The sequence below is a fragment of the Oncorhynchus mykiss genome, chromosome 9 (genome assembly GCF_013265735.2).
Source record: "Oncorhynchus mykiss isolate Arlee chromosome 9, USDA_OmykA_1.1, whole genome shotgun sequence".
NCBI classification, from domain to species: Eukaryota; Metazoa; Chordata; class Actinopteri; order Salmoniformes; family Salmonidae; genus Oncorhynchus; species Oncorhynchus mykiss.
In genome coordinates this window covers 51,873,657-51,890,711 of record NC_048573.1, presented here as the reverse complement: position 1 = coordinate 51,890,711, position 17,055 = coordinate 51,873,657, and the positions used below count along the sequence as shown (strand labels likewise).

Here is a 17,055-nt window from a genome sequence, read left to right as displayed (position 1 = left end):
ATTCACGTTCATGCAGATGAGCAGGGACCCTGGGTATCTTTCTTCTGGTGATTTTCAGAGTCAGTAGAAAGGCCTCTTCAGTGTCCTAAGTTTTCATAACTGTGATCTTAATTGCCTACCCTCTGTAAGCTGTTAGTGTCTTAACGACTGTTCCACAGGTGCGTGTTTATACATTTTTTATGGTTCATTGAACAAGCATGGGAAACCGTGTTTAAACCCTTTACAATGAACTGTGAAGTTATTTGGATTTTATTTGGAGTTATATTTTTTTTCTTTTTTTTTTTGCTGAATTCGGTAGGGTTGTGTCCAAAATGGCATCTATCCAAGGTAGTGTCCAATGGAATTCCTACATTGAAATTGACAGAAATGGAATTGTTCCCTTTTTGTGTGATTTAGGCCTAGTCAATGGGAAGTGTTGTCTCTTTTTAACTGGCACTGTCATGGTATCATTGTCTTTTTTATTCAGTATTAGATACCTAGTTACTTGACTATTGATAAGATTGTAAAAGAGGAAGATGTAGCCCATTTCTCAACCCATTTGTTTTGCGATGTTTACAGCCTGTACGGGTGTAGTCCGCACTCGCTGGCTTTGAATGCAGCCAGGATGATCTCTCCACCTCTCCCCACCAGCCCATCCCTGCATCCAATGGTAGCCCCAAGTCCCCCTTCTATGGCCTACCCCCCTAGGCTCTCTCTCAACCTCCCTTCCGCCCCTCTGCCTATCTCCCAGCGCTACCGGCCCTACTCTGTCACCTCTCCCTTGGGGATCTCCACCCCCCCTAGCCCCAGACTGGCTAGCCTCCCTGGGCTTTCACGCGGCCCTATCACTGAAGGTCTCCCGGTACCGCCCATCATTCTGGCCCAGGCCCCGGCCCCGCCACTACCAACTAGCCCCCAGTCGGTTCCCCTCCCCTCTACTAGTCCTCATCCGCCCACCTCCATGCCCCTCCCTCTGGTACCCCCCTCACCCAGATCAGCTGCCCGAGGAGCTGCCCTCGCCACCCGGATCCCGTCTAGGTACCTCCTCAACCACGTGTGACAGAGTGACGCGCAACAAGCTACTTACTAAAACATTAACCCTTCCTCCAGCCTCAGCTCCATGGCAAAATGTGTAGAATCACAGGAAATTTGCTTTAAAACTGCAACATTTTCTCTCCAATGCATGGCAAAAGTTATATAATTGCAGGAAATTTGCTTTTTAAACAAAATAATTTGCTCCGCACCATTGAGAAATTGGTAGAATTGCAAGACATTTGCATATAAATTCAAAAAAATCCCTATACTGCCAAGTCGGTGTCCTACATTTTTTTGCAGTGCTGATGGGCTGACCGCGCTCATTGACATGCCCTGCGTCATGCCCCCTGTCACGCCCACCATCTAAACCCCTTTTGATCCATAAAAACCCATGCACATTTGGCCTACATGATAATGGGCTACTTATGTAGGCCTATTGCTTGACTTATTATGGACATGCTGTATATGGGTGGTGTTTTGCACATAATTCCTAACCACAAACCAACTCCAATGCCCTGATGATTTTCACAATTTACAGTCATCCTCTTTTAAAATAAATAAATGTATTCTTATAATAATATACAGGTTTGGACACCTACTCATTCAAGGGTTTTTCTTTATTTTTTACTATTTTCTACATTGTACAATAATAGAGAAGACATCAAAACTATTAAATAACACGTAGAATCATGAAGTAACCAAAAAAGTGTTAAACAAATCAAAATATATTTTATATTTGAGATTCTTCAAAGGAGCCACCCTTTGCCTTGATGACAGCTTTGCACACTCTTGGCATTCTCTCAAACAGCTTCATGAGGTAGTCACCTGGAATGCATTTCAATCAAATGCTTCAGAGTTGAAGAAACAGCCACATCTCAACATCCACTGTTCAGAGGAGACTGCATGAGTCAGGCCTTCATGGTCGAATTGTTGAAAAGAAACCACTACTATAGGACTCAATAAGAAGAAAATACTTGGTTGAGCCAAGAAACACAAACAATGGACATTAGACCGGTGTAAATCTGTTCAAATTTGAGATTTTTGGTTCCAACCGCCATGTCTTTGTGAGACGCAGAGTAGGTGAGCGGATAATCTCTGCATGTGTGGTTCGCACCATGAAGCATGGAGGTGTGATGGCGTGGGGTTGCTTTGCTGGTGACACTGTCTGTGATTTATTTACAATTCAAGGCACACTTAACCAGCATGGCTATCTCGCCATTCTGCAGTGATACACCATCCCATCTGGTTTCGGCTTAGTGGGACGATCGATTTGTTTTTCAACAATTTGTTTTTCAACGGGACAATGACCCAACACACCTCCAGGCTGTGTAAGGGGTATTTGACCAATAAAGAGAGTGATGGAGTGCTGTATCAGATGACCTGGCCTCCACAATCACCTGACCTCAATCCAATTGAGATGGTTTGGGATGAGTTGGACCGCAGAGTGAAGGAAAAGCAGCCAAGAAGTGCTCAGCATATATGGGAACTTATTGAAGACTGTTGGAAAAGCATTCCTCATGAAGCTGGTTGAGAGTAATTTTTAACGTGTGCAAAGCTGTCATCAAGGCAAAGGGTGGCTACTTTGAAAAATGTCATAAAATATATTTTGATTTGTTTTACACTTTTTTTGGTTTCTACATGCTTCCATATGTGTTATTTCATAGTTTTGTCTTCACTATTATTCCACAATGTTGAAAATAGTAAAAAAATAAAGAGAAACCCTTGAATGAGTAGGTGTCAACTTTTGATTGGTTGTGTGTGTGTGTGTATATATATAATTGAGAAATGAGGAGAAAGACCTTTTGCTTGCCAATGCATTGCTTGTCCTGCATGTTTTTTTGTGTGAATCTCATAGCTGTGGTACTCTGACAATGTTGTCTGTAGGAGCCTGTGTGTTCTTGGTGTATCTTCAGATAACATGTATTAATGGACATGTGACAAGGTCAGCACTAGGAGAGTAGTCGGGTGTTTTATTCCACAGTGAATCACAACCAGGGTTCAGCTGAAGTCAGAGAGAAGGTGAACTAGTCACATCACTCCCTTCCTGCATCTTTTCCTCAGTGTTACATCTTCTTTCCCTATCCCATCCTCTCCTATCTATGACCCATGTGTCTCTATTTTTCCATCTGTCTCCTCATCCTCCTCCTTTATCCCTTGTTCCTCATTTCCTCCCTCTCTACGCCAGCCCCCTATCCCTCCTGTTCTTCGCCCTCTCTGATATGTCTCAGGACAGCAGCGAAGAAGAGCCTGAGGATGAGCAGGAGGAAGATTTTACGCAGGTCCAGTTTGGGTCCAGGTACACACCGCTGCACGGCGTGTGTTCAGTAGACTCACCGGCATGCTTCAGCAGTGTGTCGAGCCTAGCCACTAACAGCAGAGTCTGCATTTCACCATTGCCCCCTATTCCTTACGTAGTGCTCAAATTTTGACCATCAAAAGTAGTGCACTATAAACGGAATATAGTGCCATTTGGGATGCAGACAGTGTTTCTGCTCTTGCAGGAACAGGCTGAGAAACGTAGAGCCTGTAGACCATGGGTGTCAAACTCACTTATTATTATTATTTGACGCCCTGCTGTAGACTCTGGCAGCTTTATGACCTCAACTGTTGTAGTTGATGCTCAACCTCAGAAGTAAATTTCAGTACAGATCGAGGCAGAGTGCTTATCCTTGTGGTACTGCTAAGAGTCTGAGTTGCAGTTCTGTAAATCTAAAATAAATATTTGCTTGCAAAAATATTGAGAATTCATTATGACTAGGCTACCACTGCAGTAGGAGAATGATATCTGGTTCTCAAGCACTATGATCCTTGTAAATCAGCAGCATGAGTTTGGGCCAGGATTGTAGTTTCCCAGTGAATTAGGCCTGTCATGTACTGTAGCTAAGATGTCCAATTTCGCTAGCTAAATTTGTAATATGAGGAAAGGACCCAAAATGAAGGAGTTTAGACTGTCAACACCAGGTAAATACGCAAGTGCGTGTTGAAAGCACTGTTTCACTTTTCTGCAAACAATCTTCAGGTAAAATCCGAAGACGACAACTGGTTTAATTGTGTCTTCAGATGGTTTCTGTTGCTGCAAATGCTGCTTGCTGCAGCCCGGATAAACAATCTGTTAGATTGGTTGAAAACTTGCACTTTCAGTCTCCACTAAAAATCTTTGTTGAGTAGCTTTGGGCAGAAGACTTATCCACAATATTCCTGCGGACTGAGGTTGTGAATCTGCTCACTCGTTACCCACTGGTCGGTCTTCGAAAACAGACCACTAACAATGAATTAACTTAGACCCCAGTGAACCCTTTGGGTGGGATCTTGGAGAATCCGTTACCTGGGTTGTGTTCATCAGGCATCAATTGCAAAAGTGTGACAAACTAAGAGAGCGGGAGCAAGGCACTAGCTGGAGTTGTCCAATAAGAAACAAACAATTTTTTTTCCTTGGCAAAATGTGGCAAAAAGGTTTGCCTGCCCTAATGAACACGGCCCCGCTTCAAACTGCTATTGAGTGAGATTATTGGAAGAATTTTGTAAAATCTGAGGGTGTTTATTTAGAGTTCAGACTCAAGAATTGTTTGTCAATGCTGAAACGCTGCCTTGCTATACTCTCGCTAACGTTTTACAATTTATTTCAGGGGAACTGAAATGGTCGCTTATTTACCACATTTGTCCACGGGGCTTCTTTCTTAAGGCGCCCTGGTTCTGCTCTCCTGTCGTCCTGTTACATTTTGACTTTCTCTCCCATTTTTTTCCCCATCCATCTCTCTGTGTAGTCTCGGTGTGTCCGGAGGGGGAATGGCCTGGGAATCCTGCGGCGACCGGTTCACCATCGAAGCGTGCAAGGAGACAGAGATGCTCAACTACCTCATCGAGCGCTTTGACAGTGTGGGCATGGAGGAAAAGAAGGCGCCCAAGGTAAACTGGAAACGCTGTTAAGAAACATGGCGGCCCACCGGAGGTTTGACCCGTATCTACTCATTTGGAATCTTTGTCCTTTAAAAGGGCAGCTAAAACTTAATTCAGAAACACCATTGTAACACAGTGCCCCCAAACAATACTTACCTTTCAGTTATGCTTAGTGTGGCCTCTGGTTGTAACAAATGCTCTGGGAGGAGGCAAAGTCAAATTTGCTATTCGCAACACTTTATTTTTTGTGATCACATTTTTGTTATTTATAGTAGACAAAATTGAACAAAACACCTTATTGAATTCAAAAAGCCCGACCAAAGTTTCCATCCAATTGGCGACAGATTTTCATTAGAATATTCAAAAATCTGAGTCAAGATGTTTTTTTCACCAAACTGATTTGTTGTGGATAAATATCTGTGATGGCGAAGTGCACATGAAATGTACCTTTAAGTTTTCACATACCGAATACAAATCTGAAGTTCCATGTGTTCTATCACATTTTCAACTCCGATAGTTTTGTAACACACTTTGGCCTAAAATACCAAATGTGCCTACTCTGGTCTTGGCACGTGTGCTCTAGCTAACCACTCACAGATACAGTGCGGGTAGGCTAATTTACTTGATGAGATTATTATGGTTAAGAGCAAAAATAGTTTTCTTGTCAAATGGCTGTCAAGCATTGTTCATGTCACCAGAATAAGACTCTCAATATTTATTGAAAAGGTGCATCAAGCTCATCACAGTGCACTTTCATCACACTGTGAAGTTCATATTTTCATCTGTAGCCTAATAAACTGCATATTTTACTGAGTCATAGTGGGAGTACCACACACACCATATCATTATGTGATTCCAAGTTTATTTCAATATGATGGTTATTATATCACCATTTGTGCTTAAAGGTGTTTCCACTGCAATTTCTCACTTTCATGATCTTTTCATGGCTGTTAATTTGTGGCATATCTTTACATTAATTTAACTTTAAACAAGGCACACCTGTTAATTGAAATGCATTCCAGGTGACTACCTCATGAACGGGTTGAGAATCTTGGCATTCGCCAAGCGTGTGCAAAACTGTCAATGCAAAGGGTGTTTACTTTGAAGAATCTAATAAAAATATATATATTTTGACACTTATTTTGGTTACTGCATGATTCCATATGTGTTGTTTTGATAGTTTTGATGTCTTCACTATTATTCTACAATGTAGAAAATTGTAAAAAAGAACACCATGGAATGAGTAGGTATGCCCAAACAGCTTGATGCCAAAGACATTGACAACAAATATATATTGACATAGTAAAATAAATGTGGGAAAAAAAAACTCACATTAAACACCAATGTTATTCACTAAGTTGATGGTTTATATTTATGATCATGGTTTACAAGTTTCATTTTATTTTCTGTTTTAAAATGGTCTTATTTAATTATTTTACATGTGATAAGGCCACAGAGGGCCGGAGATAATTAGACACGTGATAATCATAAGGTCCCAAAAGGGCCACTAGATGTATTTTCATAGATTACATAAAATCCTTTAACAATACCAAAATTCTGGTAGTTTACTAGTAAACTTTGAATGTTTCCAGTAATATACCCTCCCTTTGCAGCTCTAGTCACCACGTTTAACTTGTTCTTCTCCCTCTGTCTTCTCAGATTTGCAGCCACCCCAGTGTCAGCCAGCTCCTCAGCAACATACGCTCACAGTGTATTTCCCACGCCGTTCTTGTCCTTCAGGGTGCCCTCACGCAGCCCAGGTCTGCCTGACATCTTCCTGTCGCCCTTCACAATACTGTGGTCCTAATACAGTATTATTCTGTGTACATCAGTGTTTCCCTACCATTGGATAGGAGTGTCTAGATCCCTTAAACTCAACTCTAGACGTTGAATCCAGTTCCACAGTTCCACCTTCCATTGTTCCCCTCTAATCGGAGACTGATTTTAGACCTGGGACACCAGGTGTGTGCAATTAATTCAGGTAGAACAGAACCAGCAGGCACCAGACCTTGTTGGATAAGAGTTTAGTGCCCCTGGTCTAGATGTTTAGCGCTGTTGCCCCATGTCTACATTTTTAGTATTTATTATTTAAATTCATAACAATTAAGTGCAGTTATTTTTATTTATTTTTTAAGCTCAAATATTCACCCATTGACACATGAAAGAAAGCAGTAATGAACATGTCAATTGACAATTGTGACGCCAGAAAGCCTGGATCTTGCTTTCACCTTGCTTTCACCTTGCTTTAAACTAGGGGAAAGACTGGTGTACGTGCTTTTGTTCTTTTTTTTTTTGCGTTCTCGGCACCCCTAGCAGGAGCTACTAATCTATCACCATAGCAACCCTATCACCATAGCAACTCATCTATTTCTCCTGAAGTTCATGTCCACTTTATTTTTCCCAATCATTCACACCTTTGCTACCCACACTCTAGCATCTGGTACACCATTAGTGTGTTCGGAAAGTATTCAGACCCCTTGCCTTTTTCCACATTTTATGTTACAGCCTTATTCTAAAATTGATAAAATATATATCTTATTTTAATCAATCTACAAACAAGACCTTATGAACGTAATGAAAACCGATTTTAAGACATTATTTATTTTTGTATGATTTTGCAAAAATAATGTACTTGTCCGTAGAGCTCTGAGACAGGATTGTTTCGAGGCAAAGCTCTGGAAGGGTACCAAAACATTTCTGCAGCATTGAAGGCCCCCAAGAACACAGTGGCCTCCATCTTTCTTAAATGGAATAAGTTTGGAATCACCAAGACTCTTCCTAGAGCTGGCCCTCTGGCCAAACTCGATGGTCACTCTGACAGAGCTCCAGAGTTCCTCTGTGGAGATGGGAGAACCTTGCAGAAGGGCAACCATATCTGCAGCACTCCATCAATCAGGCCTTTATGGTAGAGTTTCCAGACCGAAGACACTCCTCAGTAAAAGGCACATGACAGCCCACTTGGAGTTCGCCAAAAGGCATCTAAAGGACTGACCATGAGAAACAAGATTCAAGTTGGAGCTCTTTGGCCTGAATGCCAAGCGTCACATCTGGAGGAAACCTGCCACCATCCCTACGGTGAAGCATGGTGGTGGCAGCATCATGTTACGGGCATGTTTTTCAGTGGCAGGGAATGGGAGACTAGTCAGGATCGAGGGAAAGATGAACGGAGCAAAGTACAGAGATCCTTGATGGAAACCTGCTCAGGACCTCAGAATGGGGCGAAGGTTCACCTTCCAACAGGACAACGACCCTAAGCACACAGCCAAGTCAATGCAGGAGTGGCTTCGGGACAAGTCTCAATATCCTTGAGTGGCCCAGCCAGAGCCCGGACTTGAACCCCATCAATCATCTCTGGAGAGACCTGAAAATAACTGTGCAGCGACGCTCCCCAACCAACCTGCCAGAGTTTGAGAGGATCTGCAGAGAAGAAGATGAGAAACACCACAAATACATGTGTGCCAAGCTTGTGGCGTCATACCCAAGATGGCTGGAGGCTGTAATTGCTGCCAAAGGTGGTTCAACAAAGTACTGAGTGAAGGGTCTGGATGTAAATAGATTTTTAATACATTTGCAAAAATTTCAAAACCCGTTTTTGCTTTGTCATTATTATTGTATTGTGTGTAAATTGAGAGGGGACTACAATTGAATCATTTTTTTTATAAAGCTGTCACGTAACAACGTGTAAAAAGTTGAGGGGCCTGAATACTTTCCGAATGAACTCCTGTATGCACTCTTGACGTTTTCTCTCACTGTTCTCTGTACCTGTTAGTATGCATCCTCTACCACTGGAGAATGCAATAATATTGCCAAAATACAAGTGTGTTCCCTCAAAATACACAATTTGCTTTCAAAATAAAATAGCCAGGTGACACAGTCCAGATATATTCTGTGTTGTGAGTAAAAGCCATCCTCCTCCCCGCTCCTCCACTCAGGAGTCCTCTGCAGCAGTCCCTGCTGGTACCCTACATGCTGTGCCGTAACCTGCCGTATGGCTTTATCCAGGAGCTGGCCCGCATTACCTACCAGGAGGAGGAGGTCTTCAGACAGGTGGGGTAGACCCAGACAGGCAGACTGACTCACAGACAGAAACAGAAATACACCAATGGTTTTATTAGTCTGACAATGAAATGGTAAATTCTAAAACATTAGAAAATTTGCTCAAACAGTTAAAAATAACCTCCCATATGAAATGGGAACAAAAGTTATTGTAGTAAGTTGTCCTGTACATTTCACCATGTCAAGTTTCAGCTGTATCGACTAACGCCATCCTCAAAATTGCTCACTTGTTGGCTGTATTTCAGATCTTTGTTCCAATCCTTCAAGGGCTGGGTCTGGCTGTGAAAGAATGTTCCTTCGACAGTGACAACTTCAAATTCCCCCTGATGGTAAGGTGGCAACGGAGAAGTAATGTGTGCTTGCGGTGCAGGCTTAGTGTGTGTCCCAAATGGCACCTAATTCCCTACGTAGAGCACTACTTTTGACCAGGATCCCTAGGGCAATTTCTAGGGAGTAGGGTGCCATTCGGGACGTAGTCTTAATGTGGTCTTTTAGATGCTGCCTCGCAGCCAGTGACTGAGCCTGTCTAACTTATAGGGGGGCAGTTCGAGATGTCAAATGTATAATGGATTGACTTGAGGCTGAATCTCTGCTAGCGTGATGAGCCTATCAACCTTCAGCTAACCTTTAGGCTCCAACCATAGATATAGATTTACTAGAATGGGTATTTCCCATTAAAATCAATGTTTCTGTGATTTGGTGGACCGGTGGCCATATTGAGGGTACTCGTGTGTTCCAGACAAATTTGCTTTGGTCTGAGGGGCTTTACCTGTTCTAGGAATTCTATTTTTCTATGGCCACAGCTACTCCAACTAAAGGCTGGGTAACATGATTGAACATTTTTAACTTGTCTTGTCACACCTGTCATAAGATGACTTTGGGTGTTTGTTTTCTTATACACCAGGGGACCAAAGCCTATGGTCATTTCACAGTCAATGGTCAATGTTATTAGGCTATTTCTGATGGCTGTTCACTTACGGCGTGTTTTGTTTTCTACAGGCATTAGCTGAGCTATGTGAAATCAAATTTGTGAAGACTCACCCCATGTGCAATTTGGTGAGTGTGCTGGAAGAGATGGAGCCATCTTTCCTGTGTCTTTCCTGCTCTATTACTGAGGTTGCGAACAATCCCCTCCAGTGCACCTTGTAGTCCATGGTGTTGATTTGTTCTTCTCCTTTTAAACTGATACCACTGTTAACTTGAGCACACTTAATATGTTGTGAAATCTGTTGTGAATGTATTGTAATGTTAAAACACTTATAACTGCCTTAATGTTGTTACCTCAGGAAGAGTAGCTGTTGCCTTGGCAGCAGCTAATGGGGACCCATAATAAATACAAATACATCAAAACACTTTCACAAGCCTTTCCCCCGATTAGACCAACTACAGACAGTAGATGAAAAACATTGTTTCCATTGGCACCATAGAAAGAAGTAGTTATTTTTCTAGCACTGGATACGTCTCAAAAGGCACCCTATTCCCTATATAGTGTACCATTTTTGACTAGGTCCCATAGGGCTTCGGTCAAAAGTAGTGCACTGAACAGGGTACCATTTGGGACGCATACACTGTCTTATGTGAAGCGTTCTGCTCTAGACTCAGCCGGCCCACTTTACAGAAGCAGGGAAGAATTTGGCTTGGTTATTTTATTTATGACCGGTTTGTCTAGCTCACATTTTCGAGGAATGGAAGACAACAAGGATGCTTCCTAATTGGACACTATACCCTTTAAAGTGCACTACTTTTCACCAGGTCCCAGTGGTACTGGTAACTTCTTTAAGCAGGTATGGCTTAGTAATTTAATGCTCACCTCATGTATGTGCCTGTCTAAACTAAAGTGTGTGTGTGTCCAGATGACGTCTTTGCCCCTGTGGTGTCCTAAGTCTCTGAGCCCGGGGACTGGCCGAGAAGTCCAGAGACTGTCCTTCCTGGGAGCCTTCTTCAGCCTGTCGGTCTTTGCAGAGGATGACGTGAGTAATAGGAATAGGGTGAAATTACCCCTGGACACTGATGCTGGGTCAGTTTAGCATTTTCCATACTAATGCAATCAGGAATTCAAACAGTGTGAGGGGGCGGGGGGGGGAGGTATCAGTGTAGTGTGTGTTGGTAGAGTCTAGTGAGTTTGCAAGGGAGTCACTGCAAAACAGTTTAAGATGAAGAAATAAATAATAAAGGGGGTAAATGTAAATTATCCGGGTAGCCATTAGAGTAACTGTTCAGAATTTATGGGTGCAGAAGCTGTTTAGGTGCCTTTTGTTCCCAGACTTTGCTCCGGTACATCTTGCCGTGCGGTAGCAGAGAGAACAGTCTATGACTTGGATGGCTGGAGTCGGTGACAATTTTTTTTTAGGGCCTTCTGCTGACACTACCTGGTATACTATCGCTTGGTCTGGGCCGTACGTACTCCCCTCTGTAGCACCTTGCGGTCGTATGCCGAGCAGTTGCCATACCAAGCGATGATGCAGCCAGTCAAGATGCTCTCGATGGTGCAGCTGTAGAACTTTTTGAGGATCTGGGGACCTATGCCAAATCTTTTTAGTCTCCTGAGGGGGAATAGGCTTTGTCGTGCCCTCTTCACGACTGCCTTGGAGTGTTTGGACTAGAGGTTGACCGATTATGATTTTTCAAAGCCGATACCGATTATTGGAGGACCAAAAAAGCCGATAACGATTTAATTGGACGATTTTAAAAACAAAAAACAAATGTATTTGTAATAATGACAATTACAACAATACTGAATTAACACTTATTTTAACTTAATATTTTACATCAATAAAATCAATTTAGCCTCAAGTAGATAATGAAACATGTTCAATTTGGTTTAAATAATGCAAAAGCAAAGTGTTGGAGAAGAACTTTAAAAGTGCAATATGTGCTATGTAAGAAAGCTAACGTTTCAGTTCCTTGCTCAGAACATGAGAACATATGAAAGCTGGTGGTTCCTTTTAACATGAGTCTTCAATATTCCCAGGTAAGAAGTTTTAGGTTGTAGATATTATAGGACTATTTCCCTCAATACCATTTGTATTTCATTAACCTTTGACTATAAAAGTTTAGATCAGTTAAAGAAATTACACAACATGGCACAATCAGGAGCCTGTAAAACGGCCTCCATTCCAACCGGCGCCATTCACTTGATGGTTCTGGAGAATGTACTACTCTCAAATTCATACAGAGCTATGGATGCAGGAACTAACCATCCATGAGATCAAAATGAGTTTTTGAAGCTATACAGTGTTTGTTTACAATTACATTGTTTACAAACAATGGATTAAAATAAGCTTGTTTGGGCCTCCCGAGTGTGCAGTGGTCTAAGGCACTACATCGCAGTGCTAAAGGCGTTACTACAGACCCGGGTTCATTCCCGGGCTGTTCCGCAACCGGCTGTGGCTGGGAGTCACGTAGGACGGCGCACAATTGGCCCAGCGTTGTATGGGTAGGGTTTGACTGGGGGAGGCTTTACTTGGCTCAACGTGCCCAAGCGACTCCTTGTGGTGGGCCGTGTGTCTGCAGGCTGACCCCGGTCGCCAGTTGAACGGTGTTTCCTCCGACACATTGGTGCGGCTGGCTTCCGGGTTAAGCTGATGGTTATTAAGGAGTGAGGTTAGGTGGGTTATGTTTCGGAGGACGCAGGACTCCACCGTTGCCTTTCCTGAGCCCATTGGGGAGTTGCAGTGATGAGACGAGATCGAAAAAGGGAAAACAGGCTTTTTTTTTTTTTGAGGGTCTGATAGGGTACGACATTACAGTTCATGACGCATTTCTTAGTTATATTTTTTTTTAAGAATCAGTGGCTATACAGTGCATTTGGAAAGTATTCAGACCCCTTGACTTTTTCCACATTTTAGTATGTTAGAGCCTTATCCTAAAACAGATTCATTCGTTTTTTTCTCATCAATCTACATACAATACCACATAATGACAAAAAAAAACTGGCTTTTTGACATGTTTGCACATTTACGTAAGTAATCAGAACCTTTAATCAGTACTTTGTTGAAGCACCTTTGGCAGAAATTACAGCATTGAGTCTTCTTGGGTATGACACTACAGATCAAATCAAATGTATTTATATAGCCCTTCGTACATCAGCTGATATCTCAAAGTGCTGTACAGAAACCCAGCCTAAGACCATAACAGCAAGCAATGCAGGTGTAGAAGCATGGTGGCTAGGAAAAACTCCCTAGAAAGGCCAAAACCTAGGAAGAAACCTAGAGAGGAACCAGGCTATGTGGGGTGGCCAGTCCTCTTCTGGCTGTGCCGGGTGGAGATTATAACAGAACATGGCCAAGATGTTCAATTGCTCATAAATTACCAGCATGGTCAAATAATAATAAGGCAGAACAGTTGAAACTGGAGCAGCAGCACGGCCAGGTGGACTGGGGACAGCAAGGAGTCATCATGTCAGGTAGTTCTGGGGCATGGTCCTAGGGCTCAGGTCCTCCGAGAGAGAGAAAGAAAGAGAGAAGGAGATAATTAGAGAACGCACACTTAGATTCACACAGGACACCGATTAGGACAGAAGAAGTACTCCAGATATAACAAACTGACCCTAGCCCCCCGACACATAAACTACTGCAGCATAAATACTGGAGGCTGAGACAGGAGGGGTCAGGAGACACTGTGGCCCCATCCGAGGACACCCCCGGACAGGGCCAAACAGGAAGGATATAACCCCACCCACTTTGCCAAAGCACAGCCCCCACACCACTAGAGGGATATCTTCAACCACCAACTTACCATCCTGAGACAAGGCTGAGTATAGCCCACAAAGATCTCCGCCATGGCACAACCCAAGGGGTGGCGCCAACCCAGACAGGATGACCACATCAGTGAATCAACCCACTCAGGTGACGCACCCCTTCCAGGGACGGCATGAGAGAGCCCCAGTAAGCCAGTGACTCAGCCCCTGTAATAGGGTTAGAGGCAGAGAATCCCAGTGGAAAGAGGGGAACCGGCCAGGCAGAGACAGCAAGGGCGGTTCGTTGCTCCAGAGCCTTTCCGTTCACCGTCCCACTCCTGGGCCAGACTACACTCAATCATATGACCCACTGACGAGATGAGTCTTCAGTAAAGACTTAAAGGTTGAGACCGAGTTTGCGTCTCTGACATGGGTAGGCAGACCGTTCCATAAAAATGGAGCTCTATAGGAGAAAGCCCTGCCTCCAGCTGTTTGCTTAGAAATTCTAGGGACAATTAGGAGGCCTGCGTCTTGTGACCGTAGCGTACGTGTAGGTATGTACGGCAGAACCAAATCAGAGAGATAGGTAGGAGCAAGCCCATGTAATGCTTTGTAGGTTAGCAGTAAAACCTTGAAATCAGCCCTTGCTTTGACAGGATGCCAGTGTAGGGAGGCTAGCACTGGAGTAATATGATAAAAAAATTTGGTTCTAGTCAGGATTCTAGCAGCCGTATTTAGCACTAACTGAAGTTTATTTGGTGCTTTATCCGGGTAACCGGAAAATAGAGCATTGCAGTAGTCTAACCTATAAGTGACAAAAGCATGGATTAATTTTTCTGCATCATTTTTGGACATAAAGTTTCTGATTTTTGCAATGTTACGTAGATGGAAAAAAGCTGTCCTTGAAATGGTCTTGATATGTTCTTCAAAAGAGAGATCAGGGTCCAGAGTAACGCCGAGGTCCTTCACAGTTTTATTTGAGACGACTGTACCATTAACCATTAAGATTAATTGTCAGATTCGACAGAAGATCTTTGTTTCTTGGGAACTAGAACAAGCATCTCTGTTTTGTCCGAGTTTAAAAGTAGAAAGTTTGCAGCCATCCACTTCCTTATGTCTGAAACACATGCTTCTAGCAAGGGCAATTTTCGGGCTTCACCATGTTTCATTGAAATGTACAGCTGTGTGTCATCCGCATAGCAGTGAAAGTTAACATTATGTTTTCAAATAACATCCCCAAGAGGTAAAATATATAGTGAAAACAATAGTGGTCCTAAAACGGAATCTTGAGGAACACCGACATTTACAGTTGATTTGTCAGAGGACAAACCATTCACAGAGACAAACATAACTTTCCGACAGATAAGATCTAAACCAGGCCAGAACTTGTCCGTGTAGACCAATTTGGGTTTCCAATCTCTCCAAAAGAATGTGGTGATCGATGGTATCAAAAGCAGCACTAAGGTCTAGGAGCACGAGCACAGATGCAGAGCCTCGGTCTGATGCCATTAAAAGGTAATTTACCACCTTCACAAGTGCAGTCTCAGTGCTAATGATGGGGTCTAAAACCAGACTGAAGCATTTCGTATACATTGTTTGTCTTCAGGAAGGCAGTGAGTTGCTGCGCAACAGCCTTTTTTAAAATTTTTGAGAGGAATGAAAGATTTGAAAGAGTCCGATAGTTTTTTATATATTCTGGGTCAAGGTTTGGCTTTTTCAAGAGAGGCTTTATTACTGCCACTTTTTTAGTGAGTTTGGTACACATCCGGTGGATAGAGAGCCGTTTATTATGTTCAACATAGGAGGGCCAAGCACAGGAAGCAGCTCTTTCAGTAGTTTAGTTGGAATAGGGTCCAGTATGCAGCTTGAAGGTTAAGAGGCCATGATTATTTTCATCATTGTGTCAAGAGATATAGTACTAAAACACTTGAGCGTCTCTCTTGATCCTAGGTCCTGGCAGAGTTGTGCAGACTCAGGACAACTGAGCGTTGAAGGAATATGCAGATTTAAAGGGGAGTCTGTAATTTGCTTTCTAATAATCATAATCTTTTCCTCAAAGAAGTTCATGAATTTATCACTGCTAAAGTGAAAGTCATCCTGTCTTGGGGAATGCTGCTTTTTAGTTAGCTTTGCGACAGTATAAAAAAGGAATTTTGGATTGTTCTTATTCTCCTCAATTAAGTTAGAAAAATAGGATGATCGAGCAGCAGTAAGGGCTCTTCGGTACTGTCTTTCCAAGCTAGTCGGAAGACTTCCAGTTTGGTGTGGCGCCATTTCCATTCCAATTTTCTGGAAGCTTGCTTCAGAGCTCGGGTATTTTCTGTGTACCAGGGAGCTAGTTTCTTATGAGAAATGTTTTTAGGGGTGCAACTGCATCTAGGGTATTGCGCAAGGTTAAATTGAGTTCCTCAGTTAAGTGGTTAACTGATTTTTGTCCTCTGGCATCCTTGGGTAGACAGAGGGAATCTGGAAGGACATCAATGAATCTTTGTGTTGTCTGTGAATTTATAGCACGGCTTTTGATGGTCCTTGGCAGATTATTTGTTGCAATTGCAAACGTAATAAAATGGTGGTCCGATAGTCCCCAAGATTATGAGGAAAAACATTAAGATCCACAACATTTATTCCATGGGACAAAACTAGGTCCAGAGTATGACAGTGAGTGGGTCCAGAGACATGTTGGACAAAACCCACTGAGTCGATGATGGCTCCGAAAGCCTTTTGGAGTGGGTCTGTGGACTTTTCCATGTCAATATTAAAGTCACCAAAGATTAGAATATTATCTGCTATGACTACAAGGTCCGATAGGAATTCAGGGAACTCGGTGAGGAACGCTGTATATGGCCCAGGAGGACTGTAAACAGTAGCTATAAATAGTGATTGAGTAGGCTGCATAGATTTCATGACTAGAAGCTCAAAAGACGGAAACGTAATTTTTTGTTTTTGTAAATTGAAATTTGCTGTCGTAAATGTTAGCAACACCTCCGCCTTTGCGGGATTCACGGGGGATATGGTCACTAGTGTAGCCAGGAGGTGAGGCCTCATTTAACACAGTAAATTCATCAGGCTTAAGCCATGTTTCAGTCAGGCCAATCACATCAAGATTATGATCAGTGATTAGTTCATTGACTATAATTGCCTTGGAAGTAAGGGATCTAACATTAGGTAGCCCTATTTTGAGATGTGAGGTATCATGATCTCTTTCAATAATGACAGGTATGGAGGTGGTCTTTATCCTAGTGAGATTGCTAAGGCGAACACCGCCATGTTTAGTTTTGCCCAACCTAGGTCGAGGCACAGACACGGTCTCAATGGTGATAGCTGAGCTGACTACACTGACTGTGCTAGTGGCATACCTGCATTTGGGCAGTTTCTCCCATTCCTTTTTGCAGATCCTCTTAAGCTCTGTC

The 17,055-nt window shown here is 42.8% G+C and overlaps 1 protein-coding gene across 4 annotated transcripts in view; it reads left to right on the top strand.

Annotated features, from left to right (window-relative positions):
• ube4b (ubiquitination factor E4B, UFD2 homolog (S. cerevisiae)) overlaps positions 1 to 17,055 on the top strand; it is a 48,066-nt gene that overhangs the window by 13,063 nt on the left and 17,948 nt on the right. For 2 of the 4 annotated variants that reach the window (XM_021616116.2, XM_021616118.2), the window contains exons 7-14: positions 559 to 1,017; positions 3,200 to 3,310; positions 4,779 to 4,920; positions 6,571 to 6,671; positions 8,844 to 8,958; positions 9,213 to 9,296; positions 9,967 to 10,023; positions 10,821 to 10,937. In XM_021616116.2, coding sequence (XP_021471791.1) covers positions 559 to 1,017; positions 3,200 to 3,310; positions 4,779 to 4,920; positions 6,571 to 6,671; positions 8,844 to 8,958; positions 9,213 to 9,296; positions 9,967 to 10,023; positions 10,821 to 10,937 — 1,186 coding nt within the window. The remainder of the gene's footprint in view (positions 1 to 558; positions 1,018 to 3,199; positions 3,311 to 4,778; positions 4,921 to 6,570; positions 6,672 to 8,843; positions 8,959 to 9,212; positions 9,297 to 9,966; positions 10,024 to 10,820; positions 10,938 to 17,055) is intronic. The other 2 variants (XM_021616119.2, XM_021616120.2) reach the window with 1 other exon arrangement.